Consider the following 18,557-nt stretch of genomic DNA (forward strand, 5'->3'; position numbering starts at 1 on the left):
CTTTCTGAGCTAACCTCTACACAAATTTTGTCCAGAAATAAAGAAGAAGAAGAAGAAGAAGAAGAAGAAGAAGAACCAACAAAGAATCCGTACAGATACAGAAGGTGATCCGAGAGGATACTCGGATCACCTAATAAAAAAGATATGAAGAACAAAGAATCAGTACAGATACAGAAGGTGATCCGAGAGGATACTCGGATCACCTAACTAGAACCGGAATTTGTCAACACTGACAAATTAGGTGATCCGATCTCTTCGAAAATCAATGATTTGAGTCCTGATCCAAATATTCATGACCATACAGGTTTCATCTGTGTTGACGGGACATTGGCCGTGTGATGTTTGGATTCTCATTTAGAAAAGGGAGTGAGACCTGGCATCTTTGGTACCGAATTCCGTATACACTAACGGAAATACAGAATGAAGTATATTTGACCTTTGACCTCACTTTGCACACCCAAGATGGCGTCTAAGCAAAAAGTAGTTATTTTATGAAATGATTCTTGTAACATGGTCTTTGCGTGTGCAAAATATGGGAAAGATAGGACATGTATTCACCAAGATACAGGATGAAACATTTATGACCTTTGACCCTAATTTACATACCCAAGATGGTGTCTGATCAAGTAGTTGTTATTTTATGAAATAATGTACGTGACATGTACTAAACATGTGCAAAATATGGGATTGATAGCCATTGTTGTTGTTCATCTATTGCACAGAAAGTAGTAGAAAGAAAGAAAAATAAAGAAAAAATTATGTTATTTTATAGAAATTTGAAGGAGAAGCATAAAAAAATCAGAAAAAGATAAAGTAAGGAAAGGGAGATTAAGATTAACTAAAGAAAAAGAAGAAAAAAGTGTTTAAAAAAATATAAAAAAAGTATTGGCAGGAGTGAGCCTTGAACCAGGGACCTTAGGATTACGAGTCGGATGCGCTACGCAATGACCTATTTCATTCTCCATAGGCCCTGTGTATTAAGCAAAATGACGCTGCATCGAAGCCTCGTGCCATTTTCAACCAAGTTTTTTTGACGTGATGCCGACGTCGTATGAAAAAATGGAGGGCACATTACGATAGCCCAAAGTCTCAGCTACAACATATTAAAATCTGGGAGAAATTCACCGAAGCATAAGTGAGCTAGTGCTCGAAAAAGAGAGTCATGTCAATTTTCACTGACAGAAAAACTGCCCTCCCATAGAGATAACACGTAATCTGGTCAAATTTGACAATATTACTTTTAATCCATTTTTACGAGGTGATGCCGTCATCCAATCAAAATGTTGTTATTATATTAATGAACGATCATATAATAAGCTACAACATACTGAAATCTGGGTGTAATTTGGCAAAGGATAGGTGAGATACGCTCGAGTGAACTTGTAATTTGATGACGTCATTTTGAAAATTTACTCTTTTTATTTTATTAAGAAATTTGATATCTTTTAATCATTTTTCCAGCATCACCAACCCATGAAATGACATGTACAACTCATCATCTTTCAGAATATGTAAAGAAAATTGGGGGTCACCGTCCATCCTGACGAGAAAAATCGGATTTAAAATTGGCAGTTTTTTGGCATTGTTGCACTGTATATCGCCATTGACGCGCGCGCGGAATTTCAACTTTGACGGGCCCGTATGACGTCATATTGAGTTGGATTGACTTGAAACTTGGTAGAAATATTCCTTGACATTTCAGGCATCCGATAAACGTAAAAAAACGGGAAATTTCAGTTGCATATGAGCTGTGCATGCGTAAATGTGCGCGCGCGTACGCGTCCGTCCGATTTTTTCAATTTTTCAAAAAATGCTCCAAATGGTCTGAAACGTGTGCAAAAAAAATTTGAGCTCGATTTGAGCATACAAATATTTCAACGCGCGCGTACGGGCGCGTTTTAAGAGAAAATATGAATTTTGAGAATATGAGTAGAATGCGCATATCTTGAAATATATGTGACGTAAATTTCATTGAAAAATTCCATTCGATTAATGAGATATGATTGAGAATGTGTTTTCATATAATGACGTCATAGTGACGTCACGGTTGACTGATCACTTTGATTTTAGTTCGATTGCCGTCTTTGGGAGACGATACATATATGGTATAAGTTTGAAATTGATAGGAAGAGGACTTTCTGAGCTAATCGATGCACAACTTTTGGGGAGAAATAAAAAGAAGAAGAAAGAATCCGTACAGAAACAGAAGGTGATCCGAGAGGATGCTCGGATCACCTAACTAGAGATTGTAATTTGTCATTACTGACAAATTAAGGTGATCCGATTTTTTTTTTCATCAATGATTCGAGTCCTGATCGCAATAGGCATGACCATACAGGTTTCGTCTGTTGTTAAAAACGTTGGCCGTGTGATGTTTGAATTCTCGTTTAGAAAAGGGAGTCATATCTGCCATCTTTGGTACCAAATTCCGTATACACTAGATAACGAAGATACAACAACAAATACATATGACCTTTGACCCACCTTTACACTCCCAAGATGGCATCTGAGGAAAAAGTGGTAATTTTGTAAAATGATTCTTGCGACATCGTCTATACGTGTGCAAAATATGGGAAAGATAGGACAGGTATTCGCCAAGATACAAGATGAAACATTTATGACCTTTGACCCTAATTTACATACCCAAGATGTTGTCCGATCAAGTAGTTGTTATTTTATGAAATAATGTACGTGACATAAACTAAACATGTGCAGAATATGGGGGTGATAGGGCGTGTTTTTCTTGAGTTATTGCAAAGAAAGTTGCAGAAAGAAAGAAATATCTCAATACATAGAAGATAAGCTTTAATTTCAACCAAGTTTTTTATCGTGATCAAGACATCGTATGAAGAAACATATCAAATTTAACGATAGCGCAAAGTCTCAGCTACAACATATTAAAATCTGGGAGAAATTCACCGAAGGGTAAGTGAGCTAGTGCTCGATAAAGACAATCATGTCAATTTTCACATTTCAAAATATTCCCTCCCATAGAGATAACACGTCATAACGAAGATACAAAAAGAAGTACATATGACCTTTGACGTCAATTTACACAGACAAGATGGCATCTGAGTAAAAAGTGGTTATTTTGTGAAATGATCCTTGTAACATGGTCTTTGCGTTTGCAAAATATGGGAAAGATAGGACATGTATTCACCAAGATACAGGATGAAACATTTATGACCTTTGACCCTAATTTACATACCCAAGATGGTGTCCGATCAAGTAGTTGTTATTTTATGAAATAATGTACGTGACATGAACTAAACATGTGCAAAATATAAAAGTGATAGGGCGTGTTTTTCTTGAGTTATTGCAAAGAAAGTTGCAGAAAGAAAGAAATATCTCAATACATCGAAGATAAGCCTGAATTTCAACCAAAATTTTTGACGTGATCCCGACATCGTATGAAAAAACAAAGGGCACACTTACGGTAGCGTAAAGTCTCAGCTACAACATATTAAAATCTGGGAGAAATTTATCGAAGGGTAAGTGAGCTAGTGCTCGATAAAGATAGTCATGTTAATTTTCATTTCCAGAAAAACTGCACTCCCATAGAGATAACACGTAAACTGGTCAAATTTGACAAGGTTACATTCAATCCATTTTTACGAGGTGATATCGTTATCCAATCAAAATTTTGCAATTTTATACTTGAAAGAACATTAAATAAGCTACAACATACTGAAATCTGGGTGAAAATTGACAAAGGACTAGTGAGATACGCTCGAATGAACTTGAAATTTGATGACGTCATTTTGAAAATTTACTTTTTTTACTCTATTAAGAAATTTGCTATCTTTTAATCATTTTGTCAGCATTGCCACCCCATGAAATGACATGTACAACTCATCAGCTTTCAAAATATGTAAAGAAAATGGGGGGTCACCGTCCATCCTGACGAGTAAAATCGAATTTAAAATTAGCAGTTTTTTGGCATAGTTGCACTGTATATCGCCATTGACGCGCGCGCGGAATTTCAACTTTGACGGGCCCGTATGACGTCATATTGAGTCGCATTGATTTGAAACTTGGTATAAATATTCCTTAACATTTCAGACATCCGATCAAAGTGAAAAAACTGGAAATTTCTATTGCACATGAGCTGTGCGTGCGTATATGCGCGCGCGCGTACGCGTCCGTCCGATTTTTTCAATTTTTCAAAAAATGCTCCAAATGGTCTGAAACGTGTGCAAAAAAATTTTGAGCTCGATTGGAGCATACAAATATTTCAACGCGCGCGTACGCGCACGTTTTAAGAGAAAATATGAATTTTGAGAACATGAGCAGAATGCGCATAACTTGAAATATATGTGACGTAAATTTCATTGAAAAATTTCATTCCATTAATGAGATATGATTGAGAATGTGTTTTCATATAATGACGTCATAGTGACGTCACGGTTGAGTGATCACAGTGATACATTAGATTTGTCGTCTTTGGGACATGATGCATACATGCTATAATTTTGAAATTGATAGGCATTGCACTTTCTGAGCTAACCTCTGCACAACTTTTGAGGAGAAATAAAGAAGAAGAAGAAAAACAAAGAATCCGTACAGATACAGAAGGTGATCCGAGAGGATACTCGGATCACCTAACTAGAGATTGTAATTTGTAATCACTGACAAATTAAGGTGATCCGATTTCTTTTTTAATCAATGATTCGAGTCCTGATAGTGCAAAGTCTCAGCTACAACATACTAAAATCTGAGAGAAATTCACCGAAGCATAAGTAAGATAGTGCTCGATAAAGAGAGTCATGTCAATTTTCACATCTAAAAAATTCCCTCCCATAGAGATAACACGTCATAGCGAAAATAGAAAAAGAAGTACATATGACCTTTGACCCCACTTTGCACAGACAAGATGGCATCTGAGCAAAAAGTGGTTATTTTATGAAATGATTCCTGTATCATGGTCTTTACGTGTGCAAAATATGGGAAAGATAGGACATGTATTCACCAAGATACAGGATGAAACATCTATGACCTTTGACCCTAATTTACATACCCAAGATGGCGTCTGATCAAGTCATTGTTATTTTATGAAATAATGTACGTAACATGAACTAAACATGTGCAAAATATGGTGGTGATAGGGTATGTTTTTCTTGAGTTATTGCACATAACGTTGCAAAAAGAAAGAAATATTTCAATACATCGAAGATAAACTTTAATTTCAAGTAAGTTTTTTGACGTGATCCCGACATCGTATGAAAAAACGAAGGGCACAGTCACGATAGCCCAAAGTCTCAGCTACAACATATTAAAATCTGGGAAAAATTCACCGAAGCATAAGTGAGATAGTGCTCGAAAAAGATAGTCATATCAATTTTCACTTCCAGAAAAACTGCTCTCCCATAGAGATAACACGTAAACTGGTCAAATTTTACAAGGATACTTTCAATCCATTTTTACGAGGTGATGACGTCATCCAATCAAAACTTTGTAATTATAAATATGAAAGAACATTAAATAAGCTACAACATACTGAAAGTTAGGTGAAAATCGGCAAAGGATAAGTGAGATACGCTCGAGTGAACTTGAATTTTGATGACGTCATTTTGAAAATTTACTTTTTTACTTTTTTAAGAAATTTGATATCTTTTAATCATTTTTTTCAGTATCGCCAACCCATGAAATGATATGTACAACTCATCAGCTTTCAAAATATGTAAAGAAAATGGGGGGTCACCGTCCATCCTGACGAGTAAAATCGGATTTAAATTTGGCGGTTTTTTGGCATTGTTGCACTGTATATCGCCATTGACGCGCGCGCGGAATTTCAACTTTGACGGGCCCGTATGACGTCATATTGAGTCGGATTGACTTGAAACTTGGTAGAAACATTCCTTGACATTTCAGACATCCGATACGTGTGAAAAAATGGGAAATTTCTATTGCATATGAGCTGTGCGTGCGTATATGCGCGCGCGCGTACGCGTCCGTCGATTTTTTCTGAAATACTCCAAATGACCTGAAACGTGTGCAAAAAAATTTTGAGCTCGATTGGAGCATGCTAAAATTTCAACGCGCGCGTACGCGCTCGTTTACTATGAATGTGACTAAATTTTATGAAATATAGCAATAGAGCTTGACTTGAACTATATGATATGTAAATTTCATTGAGAAATTCCATTCCATTAATGAAATACGAAAGTGAACGTGATTTCAGATAATGACGTCATAGTGACGTCATGGTTGACTGATCACAGTGATACATTAGATCTGTCGTCCTTGTGACGTGATACACATATGGTATCAGTTTAGAAGTGATAGGTGAATGACTTTTTGAGTTAACCTCTGCACAACACTTGAGGAGAAAGAAATAAAGAAGAAGAAAGAATCCGTACAGATACAATAGGTGATCCGAGAGGATACTCGGATCACCTAACTAGACTTGGAATTTGTCAAGACTGACAAATTAGGTGATCCGATCTTTTTGGAAATCAATGATTTTAGTCCCGATCCTAATAGGCATGACCAAACAGGTTTCATCTGTGTTAACAGGGACATTGGCCGTGTGATGTTTGGATTCTGATTTAGAAAAGGGAGTCATATCTGCCATCTTTAGTACCGGTACCAAATTCTGTGCACACTAGATAACGAATATACAGCAACAAATACGGTATTATAGGCATGACCATACAGATTTCATCTGTGTTTAGGGACATTCGCCGTGCGACGTTTGGAATCTCATTTAGAAAAGCGAGTCAGACCTGCCATCTTTGGTGCCAAATTCCGTATACACTATAACGACGATATAGAATGAAGTATATTCGACCTTTGATCCCACTTTGTACACGTACCCAAGATGGCATCTGACCAAAAAGTGGTTATTTTGTTAAATGATTCTTTGTACATGATCTATGCTTGTGCAAAATATGGAAATATAGGACATGCTTTCATCAAGATACAGGATGAAACGTTTATGACCTTTGACCCTAATTTACATACCAGGTACCCAAGATGGTGTCCGATCAAGTAGTTGTTATATTATGAAATAATGTACGTGACATGAACTAAACATGTGTTAAATATGACAGTTCTGTACGTAGGAAAATAGGGGTAGTGCAGTGTTAGTCACGAACATTAATCATACATGTGAGAGCCCTGACAAATTAATGGCATGTTTCCTCTGCTCTGTACACTGCCTGTGCATAATTAGGATCGACCTTTGTTGAACACTTTCTTATACTGTGATTGTGACTGTGACGGCACTAAAAGCAAAACAACAACATGATTTTTCGTATATCTTTATGAACGCCAAGAACATAAATTAGTGGTAATGTTTTTTTTTTTATGTGTGTGTGTGTGTATGTGCGTGTGTGCGTGTGTGTGTGAACGTTTTAACAAAGTTAGACTGGTATTTCAATTTTTTATCATCGTTGATGCAAAAATATACCTTTAGGTGAAAACGTGTATTAACACACATATACCAAAGAATGGTACTGTACCACTTTGTACATGTAGTATTAGTAAGTGTAAATTTGAATTTAATTGAAATTAACAATGATTAGGAAATACACCCAGTTTGCCATAGTGCAGTATGGGTGTTCGTAAAGTTGTGCGTGAGGCTGCTTTCACATAGAAGTATACTATTCGGGTATTCGGGCTCGTTTTTCGAGGGCACGCGAATAGCTTGAATCGAACGATAGGATTTCCTCACACCGGTTCTCATAAGAGGGCACTATTCGAAAGTACCGAATACCTGCGAAAAGTATAGCAAAGTGGGAATCGAGCTTGTTCGATTTTCGTGCAGCGTATACCGTCTCTCGTTTATGAAATAATGACACTTTTGGTCTGGATTTGCCCGTTAGCAAATATAAGCATGTAGACCGACATTCTGATGCAGTTTAGAAATTGTTAATAAGATTTGCTGCGATGTAGGAGGAAGAAATCCTCACTACATGGGATGGTGAGTTGACGGTGCGGGTGATGGTGTATTCGGCGTCGAATAGCGAATAGCGAATAGCGAATAGCGAATACCGAATACCGAATACTTCTATGTGAAAGCAGCCTAAGTTAACGAACAATTTTATGAACAGGTAAGGCAATGAATTTTCGGGCATTCTATGGCATCAAGGTACGTGTACTAGGTCGCTAGCAGCGCGCGCACCGCCCACCTAGTGCATGCGGGTGCATGCCTACCTCTCTGGCTTACCGATGACGCAGCAGAGTATAAGCGCACGCTGTGTGCGCTTGTACGTGTACATGTCACGTCGTCACTAGTACTAGTACCACATGTACTGTTCGATCTGTCTTTCACGACATCTCGACGTCTCTGACATTCAATCTCTATATGACCACACTACGTTTGATTTCCTAATTGAAGAGTGGTCTGTACACGACCTTTGTCTGACACTGACGATTTGGTTCACCAATACCAGGTAGGTATGTAGACATAGGCATGCCTAAACAAAGACATGGCGATGACCTGTAGAACTACATTTCATGTGTATAGTCGTGATGTAGTATCTAACCCCACCTTTATGCATGCAGCACAGGCGCCCAACGCACCAGCTAAGTACTAGTGCGTTGTAGTGCGTACAGGTTAGTAGAGCATGAGCAAGGCCAGGCTTTGTAGAATGTAACGTTAGACCGTGTTACCTGAATGGGCAAGGTGAGAGCCATATCATGATTTGTTATAGAATTATTAGGAAGCCTAAGTTCTAATAAGCTACGGTAAGAGTTGACATTATAGGGCACAATCTAAGACTAAGACTCAGTAAGAGGGCTTTGTACTCTCGCGATTGCGTGTAACTACACTATTCGGTGGGCTCCAGTAAAATAAATACGGATGCCATCTTGGGTAACTAAGAGACCGATAGAGGGCGTATATTACGTGATCATCATGATCATCACTATAGAACAACTCAGTCAACTGTCTATTATTAGGGAGTTTTCGATTGGGTGAACGAGAAGGACGTGCCGCCGAGCGCAACCGTACGTCAAGGCGTCACGTCTGTACGTTGAGCCGCTGCTAAAACACATTTCGATTTCGGGCGTCACGTCTGGTCAACGTGATGACGTCATGCACCCTTGAATCCCGCGCGCGCGCGCCAGCAGCATGTAATGGGGGAACAGATTGTCGTCTGCTAATGCCGAGTAAGATAGGGTCTACTTTTATCGTCATGGCGAATCTCCACAGAATTCGAGAAATGGTTCTGCTTGGTTACGCAAACGGACTGATAGATGACGAGGAGTTTGTACTCTTGTATGACGCCAATAGGCCAGCAAACCTCGATTTCAATTACTCCACTTATGAGGCATTTGATCTCGGGCTTTACAACGATGACGAGTGTACAGCATATTTCAGGTAAGCAAACAGGTTACTCTCGCGAGGGACATACAGTACAGCTGTAGTAGGCTATTTTCTACTACACCCTAGCTTATATCAGGGAGGTGAGTCGACCTCCCTGCTTATATGTGCTACCATACCGTAATGAATTGAACTGAACTGAATTGAATTGAATTGAATCGGAGTAGGTTTATACTTCGCAGCCCATCTTAATTGCAGTAGTGTGCTAGTGTCTAGGTCCTATAAAATATGTATTACAGGTGCTGTGGTGGTGCACTGCACTATAGCTAGACATTTCTAACGGGAGTGTGAATAATTTGGAGCTGTGCACAAGTGAATGAAAGGTCCTAAATGTAACTATTCGTCTATTTGAAGTCTACATTCTGGCTGTTCTCACTTTGTAACGATAAAGATAATCCACATGATTAATTAACATGAGTTTCAGCTTTTATATTGTATACAGAATTACACAATAATTTCAAGTAACTTCATGGCTTAGTTTTTGTCTGACCGTTACTATCAACTCAGTCTATACATAATTCTATGTGGAGTACAATAGTTTATAAGCATTGGAATACAGGAAATTCAACATATTGAAATTTTGATCAAAGTCAAAAAAGAAATGAAATGTGATATTTGTGTGATAACAAAACGTCTTGATATTTGAACTAGATTCTAACCTGTTTGATTGAATATCCAACCCTGCAGAAAATACATCGATATCACTTTTTCCCAATATGAAAACATGAATACACCTAGAATTAGTTGTCTAGACACAAGCTTTCAAATTATCATTTTATTAGATTCAAGAGGGACGACATTTTGCACCTGAAAGAAGTCCTGCAGATTCCCGAAAGCATCCAGTGTAGGAATGGCACAAGGGTCAATGGACTGGAGGCACTTTGCGTCTTGCTGGCACGATTCGCCTACCCTTGCAGATATGGAGATCTGGTCAAGATGTTTGGCCGGAGTGTACCGCAGTTGTGTTTGATCACAAAATACATGATCGATTTTGTGTACGACAACTACGCATATTTGTTGGGGACACTCAATCAGCCATGGTTGTCCCCAGCAAACCTGACCCAGTTTGCTGCTGCTGTAACTGAAAAGGGTGGAGCTCTGCACAACTGTTGGGGATTTGTGGACGGGACAGTGAGACCGATCTGTCGCCCAAATGAAAACCAACGTGTCGTCTATAATGGGCACAAACGCGTGCATGCATTAAAATACCAGAATGTATCAGCAGCAAACGGCATGATCGCCAACTTGTTTGGACCCATAGAAGGACGGAGGCATGACAGCTACATGCTCCGTGAGTCTGGTCTCCTCCATGAACTGGAACAGTACTCTCATGATGTGGACGGCAACACTTTATGTATCTACGGGGATCCGGCATATCCCATCCGAGCCCATCTACAAAGTCCCTTCAAAGGGAATGCCATCACACCAGAACAGGAAGCCTACAATCGGTCGATGAGCAGTGTGCGAGTAAGCGTGGAATGGTTGTTTGGGGACATTGTGAATAACTTCAAATTCACAGACTTCAAGAAAAATCAGAAAATCGGTTTGTCAGCAATCGGCAAAATGTACCTAGTATCTGGACTTCTAACCAATGCGCACTCTTGTCTCTACGGGAACATAACCTCGAGATTCTTTGGACTGGATCCACCAACACTAATGCAATATTTTCATGGCATGTGAAACATAACAAGTATTATCAACCGGCTGTAAATGAAGGGAATGTAAATAACTTCTCATTTGTAGTCAATAAGTTGGGAAAGAAAGTTGCTAAGTACAGTAGGCCTCCAACACTGATTACATTGTTTGGTAATAATAATTATGGTGTATAGTGCATAGATAAGGCAAGTACATTGTACGAAATACTAGTCTTCATATTGTTTCTGTGTCATTTTATTTGGTTTTTTCTTTGAAGTTTAAAATCCTGGCACTATAACTCGGTTTTGTGAACATCAAAATGAAAATGATTGAGTGATATATGATAATTGCTACTTTTTTGTACTTCATAACATTTTTCTTAGATTTATGGAGATAAAGTATACATGTATCACACAATTACAGTGAAACGTCAATATTAAAAAAGTTGGATATCACAGAATCAAGGTGATATTACAATTTCCAGTTCGTGTATTTCTTTGTTTGTTTTTTACCCAGTTCAACAACAACAAAACTGATAACAAGGCAATTTTCATGGTCCTTAGGCCATTGTGCAACAAGATTTCACTTACGGTACAGCACCTCAGAGTTTATATCAAAGGTCATTTGTGTAATGACAATTGACATGCCATGATAGAGCCTATTCAGCTGTTCAGCATGATTATAGCCCGTGTGTCGCATATATATTTTGAAACATGAACGGAGTTTACATTTGAAATGCTGATGTTTCTGCAAGTCAAGTTTCATCCTTATTTGGTATGATTGTGTTTCTCTTCATTCTCACTTCACTTCTTTATCTATATACATAGTATGGACAGTGGCTACTTGAACAGGTATTTATATCATGTGTGAACTAAATACTGCTGTTCTGAAATACTTCACAAAACTTAAGGTGTGATGTGAAACAACATTCAGTCTTTTTTCTTTTCATCATCACTAGTATTGTGTATCACTGTATGTACAACAAAGTCATTGAAAAGGCAGAGCTTCAAGTTTTTAGGATCAATAGGGTTCTGACAGTAACTACTGACAGTAAGTACTTGTTGCCATCAAATGTTTCAACCATTCCCTATTTCACAAAAGTTGATGCAAATATATTATATGCAACAATATATATTGTTAATAATTGTTAATATTAACAATAATATATTATATATTACAATCTGTAATATATAATTCTGTAATTGGGGGAAGTAACAAACAGAGAGTGGCATGTATTGCCAAGAATCTCTAAGTTGCAAAACCTGTTATAACTACAAATGAACATGAAAATAATTATCCCAGAATTGGCAGAAGTTTCCTGTCAAGTTTTGACCCACCTACGATCTAGATAAATATGGATTTACTTATTAAGGTTTTACAATGATTGTTTACCTATTCAATATGTGTTTAGCTCTTCCGGTAACTTGTTCAGAGATGGATGCACATTTGCAGATAACATTCAACTATACGAGAAAATATATATGCTCTTACGAATTTGACATACATGTGTTGATATCATTTTCTTTTTCTGCCTGGGGTGAATGAGTGTTGTGTTTGATGAGGATGTGATACAAATGTTTATTGCATTTAGTGGTACAATAAGTGCTCATTAAGTCATACACTGTATATAGTGAAACCTTGGCATAAATGTAACTGAACCCTCTTATTATAATAAGGTATTTTAGTTGTTGAATGCTGATACAATACTTTAGTTTTATCACTTGTACATGTATATGCACTTCTCATTGTAAAACAAGAAACATGATAAAAAAATAAGGTACTTTGCAGGGGCCAAAGGTTTTCATGGCAAGGTTTCACTATACACAAATTAATAACCATCTCTTGTTCACTTCTATTAGCTGTTATTTGCCCATGAATTGTAGCCATGTTACATACAGAACAATGATAATAACAATGTCATATGCAAATTCAAATGGTATGGAAAATTTAATAAATAGACAGCAGTACCCATAAGTAACAAAAGTAGATACACGTACAAAAATAGATATACTTGTTTTAAGTTAACTATAGGTCAACCCAGTATAGAGGCTGAACTGTTAATATGCCTGAATACAGTATACTGTACAAGTTCTCTATCTAGTAAACAACGCATAAATATGACTGATAAATGAAATCTTATAGGTTATGTAAAATGCTACTGGAAAGTTGAAAGACCACTTTCACTTTGTTGTAAAAATAACTGCCATGGGTCTTACCTCTTCAATGCAGAAAAAATGTAATAAACTACATCTACACAACATCCTAAGATCACTCGATCATAAAACAACACTACTGTAGGTCAGCAAACAACAAACAGTGTAGAGGCTAAACTGTAAATATGCCTGAATACCATACACTGTAAGTTCTCTATCTAGTAACAATGAATATGACTGATAAATGAAATCTTGTAGGTACATAGTACCAGACCCTGGTCACCCGTTTCTCGTTTCACTTGATCACGAGATAGTACATTGTTTGTCACTTTACCTATACTGTATGACATGTTAAGTAAAATGCTACTGGAAAGTTGAAAGACCACTTTCATGTTGCTGTAAAAATAAATGATATACATGTAGGTCTTTACTCCTTTAATGCAGCAAAGAAAAATTACACTACATCTACACAACATCATGAAATCATTCGAACATAAAACAACAAAAAATGAGAAAAGATAACATCATAACTATAAATACAGCAATCATCTGTGATGCTGGAAAGACTCAAATGAAAGCACAAACTGTATTGGAATGAATTGTCAGCACGATCACGTTGTTGGAAGAGTAATTGCCATATTTTTGTTTGTTTTTTTATGCCTGTAACAAAACAATATTGTATTACACTACAGCTACACTACATCCTGACAGGACTCTAATCTGTAATCACTAGATCATAAAATGAAACGAAATGAGCAAAGACTGTAAATACAACAATCATCTGTAATGATGGCAAGACTGTTAAAAGGAAGCATAAACTGCATTGGCATGAATTGGCAGCACTATCACCTTGATGAGAAAATAAATGCTATGCTTCTCTACTCCGGGCATGTAACAAAATACACTACATCGATCTAGATACTCGAGTGCATCACATATCTTGCTGAACTTGCAAATTTATTTAATAATGTATCTAGAAATGGTTATAGGTTTAGGATTGTCAATTAGAGATTTACAAAAACATGAAGTCAAGTTACTCTTGAAAGTGTAATAAATACATTGTATCCTGTAAATATTACATAAAATGGTTCAAGCATACAATGTAATGAAGGCGATTTGTCTGGTTAAGCACCTCATGACAGAACTTACATTATAGTTATAAACGCAGAACAATTTGTAATGATGGCAAGACTGTTAAATGGAAGCATAACTTGCATTGGCATGAATTGGCAGCATAGTTCTTTTCCTTCTCTCTCTTTCTCTATCTCATGATGTCAGTTATAGAGAAGAGAAAAACATGTAGACAAATAAGATAAAAAGATATCTTCTATGGCACAATAAAGATAACACTTGAATAAATAATGATACTATTTGAGTGGCCTCTAAGAATAAAACTTTTTCACCAAAGAAATAACATGAGACTGATTACAACAGTATGCAGCATCTAAAAAAAAAAAATAAGGCAAGTCAATAATAGGAATATGCTCAATGCGTACATACAGTATATCATTGTACTCGAAGAGTAAGGTATTACGAGTTCAACAGTATAACTTGGATTGAAATCTGATAAAAAATAAGGAAGTTCTGACAGTTTGAAGTTTTGCTATTTTGGGGGGAAACAGTTCTCCAACAGTCAATATGAATAGGCATAATGTGACCCTGCACCATAGAACAGACAAAAAGTCGCCAGACATGGATTTTTAGTTGAGGGCAGATTCTGAAAGAGCAGACTATAAGCTTTAAAATGATGTATAACTCATATCAAAATGGATTCTCCTAACCTATATAAATATTGATAAGACAGCACACACTCTGGAAAAGTTTCAACTGAGAAAAGAGGCTCTAAAGTACAGGGTCTATTTAAGCGCTTAATCTTCATTAAGCCGTGCTACCTTTTCCGTGAATGGGACAAAAACATGATGTAAACCACTGTAGCAACAACAATGAAGGGATCATTAGATTAAGCTGAAATTGAGCATGTTCTATTAACACATTCTGTTCATGATAAATGTCAACTATCACAGCAGTAGCATTATCCTTTCAAAAGTTATGAGAGTTGAGAGTAAAGAGTGTGCAAAGGATTTTAAAGAAACGAAAAGGGGCCTCTGAGAAAAACCTGATCACACTACTCTGCCAAAAAAGGGTTGTAGAAAAACTGCTGAAAACCCACTTTCCCATCCAATTTATGATCCCAAATTCAGGAATGATGTAGAAGAAGAATAGCTCTTTCAGAAAATATGGAAAACTAAAAATTGACACGGTTGACCGGTTTCACCTATTTTGAGTCATCGCGTAAAATCAAGGGGTGCGACTTTGTTTCTTTGTGATGCACAGTCAAATATGGCAAAGTGAGCATGTCATTTCCCTCACAACTTACCATATAGTTTGTACATAAAATTTTGAAATTTCCAGTTTTTTATTCAAATGCAATTATATGTGAGGCTCAAATCCTCGTATATCTAACTGATCACTAATTCTGAAGTTATTTAACCAGGAATATGTCATGTTTCAGACTTCAATAACAGAAACATTGAATTTTTGTAATGTTTTTGTGCATGTCGATGGAAATTTGTGAGGATATGACATGGTTAGCTCATTCATATACATTGTACAAGAACTGTCTTTTAGAAATGACAACAACTTTTGAAATTTTACTCCCTGTTCTGATTCTTCAACAATGTCATAATAACTGCGTTCTGCTGGAGTAACTGTTGTTGGAGCAGGTCCATTCTTCTGTCCCTCTCTTCGTCTTCTCTTATCCTCCTCTCCTCCTCTCTTTTCTTCCTCTCCTCTTCTCTTTCCTCCTTCTCCTTTCTTCTTTCTTCATCGCGCCTCCTCCTTTCTTCCTCTCTTTCCTCTCTTTCGCGCCTTCTTTCGTCATCTTGTCTCCTCCTTTCTTCTTCTCTTTCTTCTCGCTCCAACTTTCTCTGCTCTTCTTGTCGTTTACTTTCCATTTCCTCTCTTCTCAGCTGTAACTCTCTGTCTTTCAGATCTCTCTCCATTTCAAGCTTCTTCATTAGGTATTCAGTGGTATCACTGCCTGTATTCCTCCTTTTCCTTGCTCCCTTTTCAGAGTTTGTCCTGAAATATTAAAGAACACAAATTATGCTTTGGTGAAAAATTCAGTAATCCTATTCCAAATTTACATAACCAAGGAAACATTTATTTAAGAACACATGACCGTGCATCACAAAAACCAGAAACAAAAAAAAACAAAAAAAAATGAACATCATGATTTTAGGTGAAGAGTTCAATTCTTATGAAATTTTCTGTAAGAGCAATTCTTTTACATAAATCTGCAATTTTGGATCGTAAAATGAATGAAAAATTGCATTTTTAACAGATTTTTTTTTTTTTTTTTTGGTACCATTCGTTGCACAGCTAGCACGGCTGGGGAAGCTTAAGTTCTTGAATAGACCCTACACTTCTGAGCCTCTTTTCTCAGTTCACACTTTGCCAGAGTGTGTGCTTTCTTTCTGATATTTAGATAGGTTATATAGGAGAGTTCATTTCAGTTGAGTTTAGACTTCATTTTGAAGCTCAAGGTCTGCTCTTTCAGAATTCAGCCTAAAAAAAAAAAAAAAATCATATCTGATGTCTTTTTATTGGTTTTGTGATGCAGGGTCACATAGTTATGCACACAAAGGTACTTGGGGGGGGGGGGGGTGCTGTGACATAGGGTGTAAAACTCCCAACTCCCAAACAGGACCTGACTTTGATTCCTGCCCAGTACCTAAATCCTTGGACAAGATGTTTTTACCCACCATGTCCCTCTCAACTCAGGTGTATAAATGGGTACCTAGCAATGCTAGGGGTAATGATAAAGACAGGGTCCTCTGGTAGACCAGTGGCAATACTGAAGAGGCTATTTTGGATAAAAAAGACTTTATCATTATTGCTATACTATTCTCTACAAATATTACAGCTGAATAGATCGACAAACAAACAAATAAAATAAATATTCAAATTGGTTGAATCTTACATAACATACATTTATCAAGAATAGAATGTGCATTTTACTGTTTTATACACATGTAACGTGGTATACATGTATCACTTCAACACAACAAAACACAACAAAATTTGATTCTTTTTTTTGGTACCTTTTGTTCGTCTCTGTGAAGCTTTCAAGAGCCCTCTTGCGCATTTCCACCCCATCTAGTTGCTTTTTTTCTTCCTGTTGTTGCTTTTGCGTCAGTAACTCCTTCGAGTCGTTTTCGACTTCCGTCAACTCCTCGATGATCTGAGTCAGTTCCGCTTCCGTGTCATTGTGCTCAGGGGCGATCCCACTTGATTTTTCTTCTGTTTTGTTTTTCTTCATTACATTCTCTTTCAACTTATAGTACTTGTCCCTTACTGCACGTTTCGTGACGTTCAGACCATGCTTCTTCAAATTTGAAGTGATGTCCTCCCAAGCCTTGCTGCTTTCTTTAGTTCGCTGTTTGTGCTTGAATGGATTTATAAAGTCCACTTCCCTGCACAACATAAGGCACATCTCTTCTGTCCAGTTTACATTCCTGTCAAGTGTAAAACCAAACAACACAAAGACAAAAAGAATAACATAAATAATATGGAAATATACTTTTGAAAAAAAAAAGAGAAGAAAATAAGACATTCATGTTCTACATGTGCATTTATCAATTTTATGTAATTAAATGTAGTTTGACAAGAACAATCAAAGCAATGAATTTTCACTTCCTCCTCTATCCCAATACTAGCCCTCTTTAGAAAATGTACCTCATGTATGTAGATTCTGGTCTTGGTTTGTTGACTTTTGAACATAAACTAAGCATATTTTCCATTTTCTACATTAGATACAGCCATTAAGTTCAACTCCACATAAATATAGTAAAGATAATCCCAAAGTAAAGTACAGCTGTAACTATACAACCGGTAGAAGATGATAACTACTGCTCCAAATATTATTTATTCAAATTCATGCGTATGTACTAAACACATATTTCTGTTTCAGACCTGCAGGAATGAAAGGAGAATTCCAAAAACAATTTTCATAATTTTGCATCATGTAGTACATTAATCGACAGCTCCATGTATAGATTTGTGGAATGTATCGTGGCCTTTGAACTGAGAAACCAATACTATGAAAACCCCAAACAAGATACATTAAACAAAAATGATGACATAATAGAATCACATAATTCAGAAATGTAGCAATGTAAATCCACTACAGCTTGCTGAACAAGTTCACCTGTGCTGTGAAGAATTTATGCATGCTTTCATCTTTTGTTCTGCTTCCTTGAGCACCCACTAATGCATCCTTATGGCGAGGTTATCATGTCATCATCCTTGTTCATTGTGATTTGTTTTAAATCTTGAAAACATTCTTATTCCTTATCCTAATCACTATGATTTTCAATCTTTGTACCCAGCATGACCAATTTATAACTGTTCGAATGTAAAAGCCTGAAAATCATCTGGAG

The 18,557-nt window shown here is 36.9% G+C and overlaps 2 protein-coding genes across 2 annotated transcripts; one reads left to right on the forward strand and one right to left on the reverse strand.

The window, feature by feature from the left end:
- The first annotated feature begins 9,140 nt into the window (after positions 1-9,140).
- LOC140226639 (uncharacterized) lies at positions 9,141-11,008 on the forward strand. The gene is made up of 2 exons (XM_072307082.1): positions 9,141-9,325; positions 10,111-11,008. Exons 1-2 carry the CDS (start codon positions 9,141-9,143, stop codon positions 11,006-11,008), a joined length of 1,083 nt encoding a protein of 360 aa, XP_072163183.1.
- A 4,759-nt stretch (positions 11,009-15,767) lies between these two features.
- LOC140246958 (uncharacterized) lies at positions 15,768-17,604 on the reverse strand. Its single transcript, XM_072326271.1, has 2 exons — positions 17,220-17,604; positions 15,768-16,197 (listed from the first exon to the last, which is right to left on the reverse strand). Exons 1-2 carry the CDS (start codon positions 17,600-17,602, stop codon positions 15,768-15,770), a joined length of 813 nt encoding a protein of 270 aa, XP_072182372.1. The 5' UTR covers positions 17,603-17,604.
- Between the last annotated feature and the right edge of the window lie 953 nt (positions 17,605-18,557).

This window comes from Diadema setosum, chromosome 3 (genome assembly GCF_964275005.1).
Source record: "Diadema setosum chromosome 3, eeDiaSeto1, whole genome shotgun sequence".
Lineage (NCBI taxonomy): Eukaryota > Metazoa > Echinodermata > Echinoidea > Diadematoida > Diadematidae > Diadema > Diadema setosum.

Coding starts and splice junctions, on each gene's coding strand:
- LOC140226639 (XM_072307082.1), top strand. CDS start 9,141: ATGGCGAATCTCCACAGAATTCGAGAAATGGTTCTGCTTGGTTACGCA. Junction 9,326..10,110: donor GAGTGTACAGCATATTTCAG/GTAAGCAAACAG, acceptor TCATTTTATTAG/ATTCAAGAGGGACGACATTT.
- LOC140246958 (XM_072326271.1), bottom strand. CDS start 17,602: ATGTTGTGCAGGGAAGTGGACTTTATAAATCCATTCAAGCACAAACAG. Junction 16,198..17,219: donor TTCACAGAGACGAACAAAAG/GTACCAAAAAAA, acceptor TTAATATTTCAG/GACAAACTCTGAAAAGGGAG.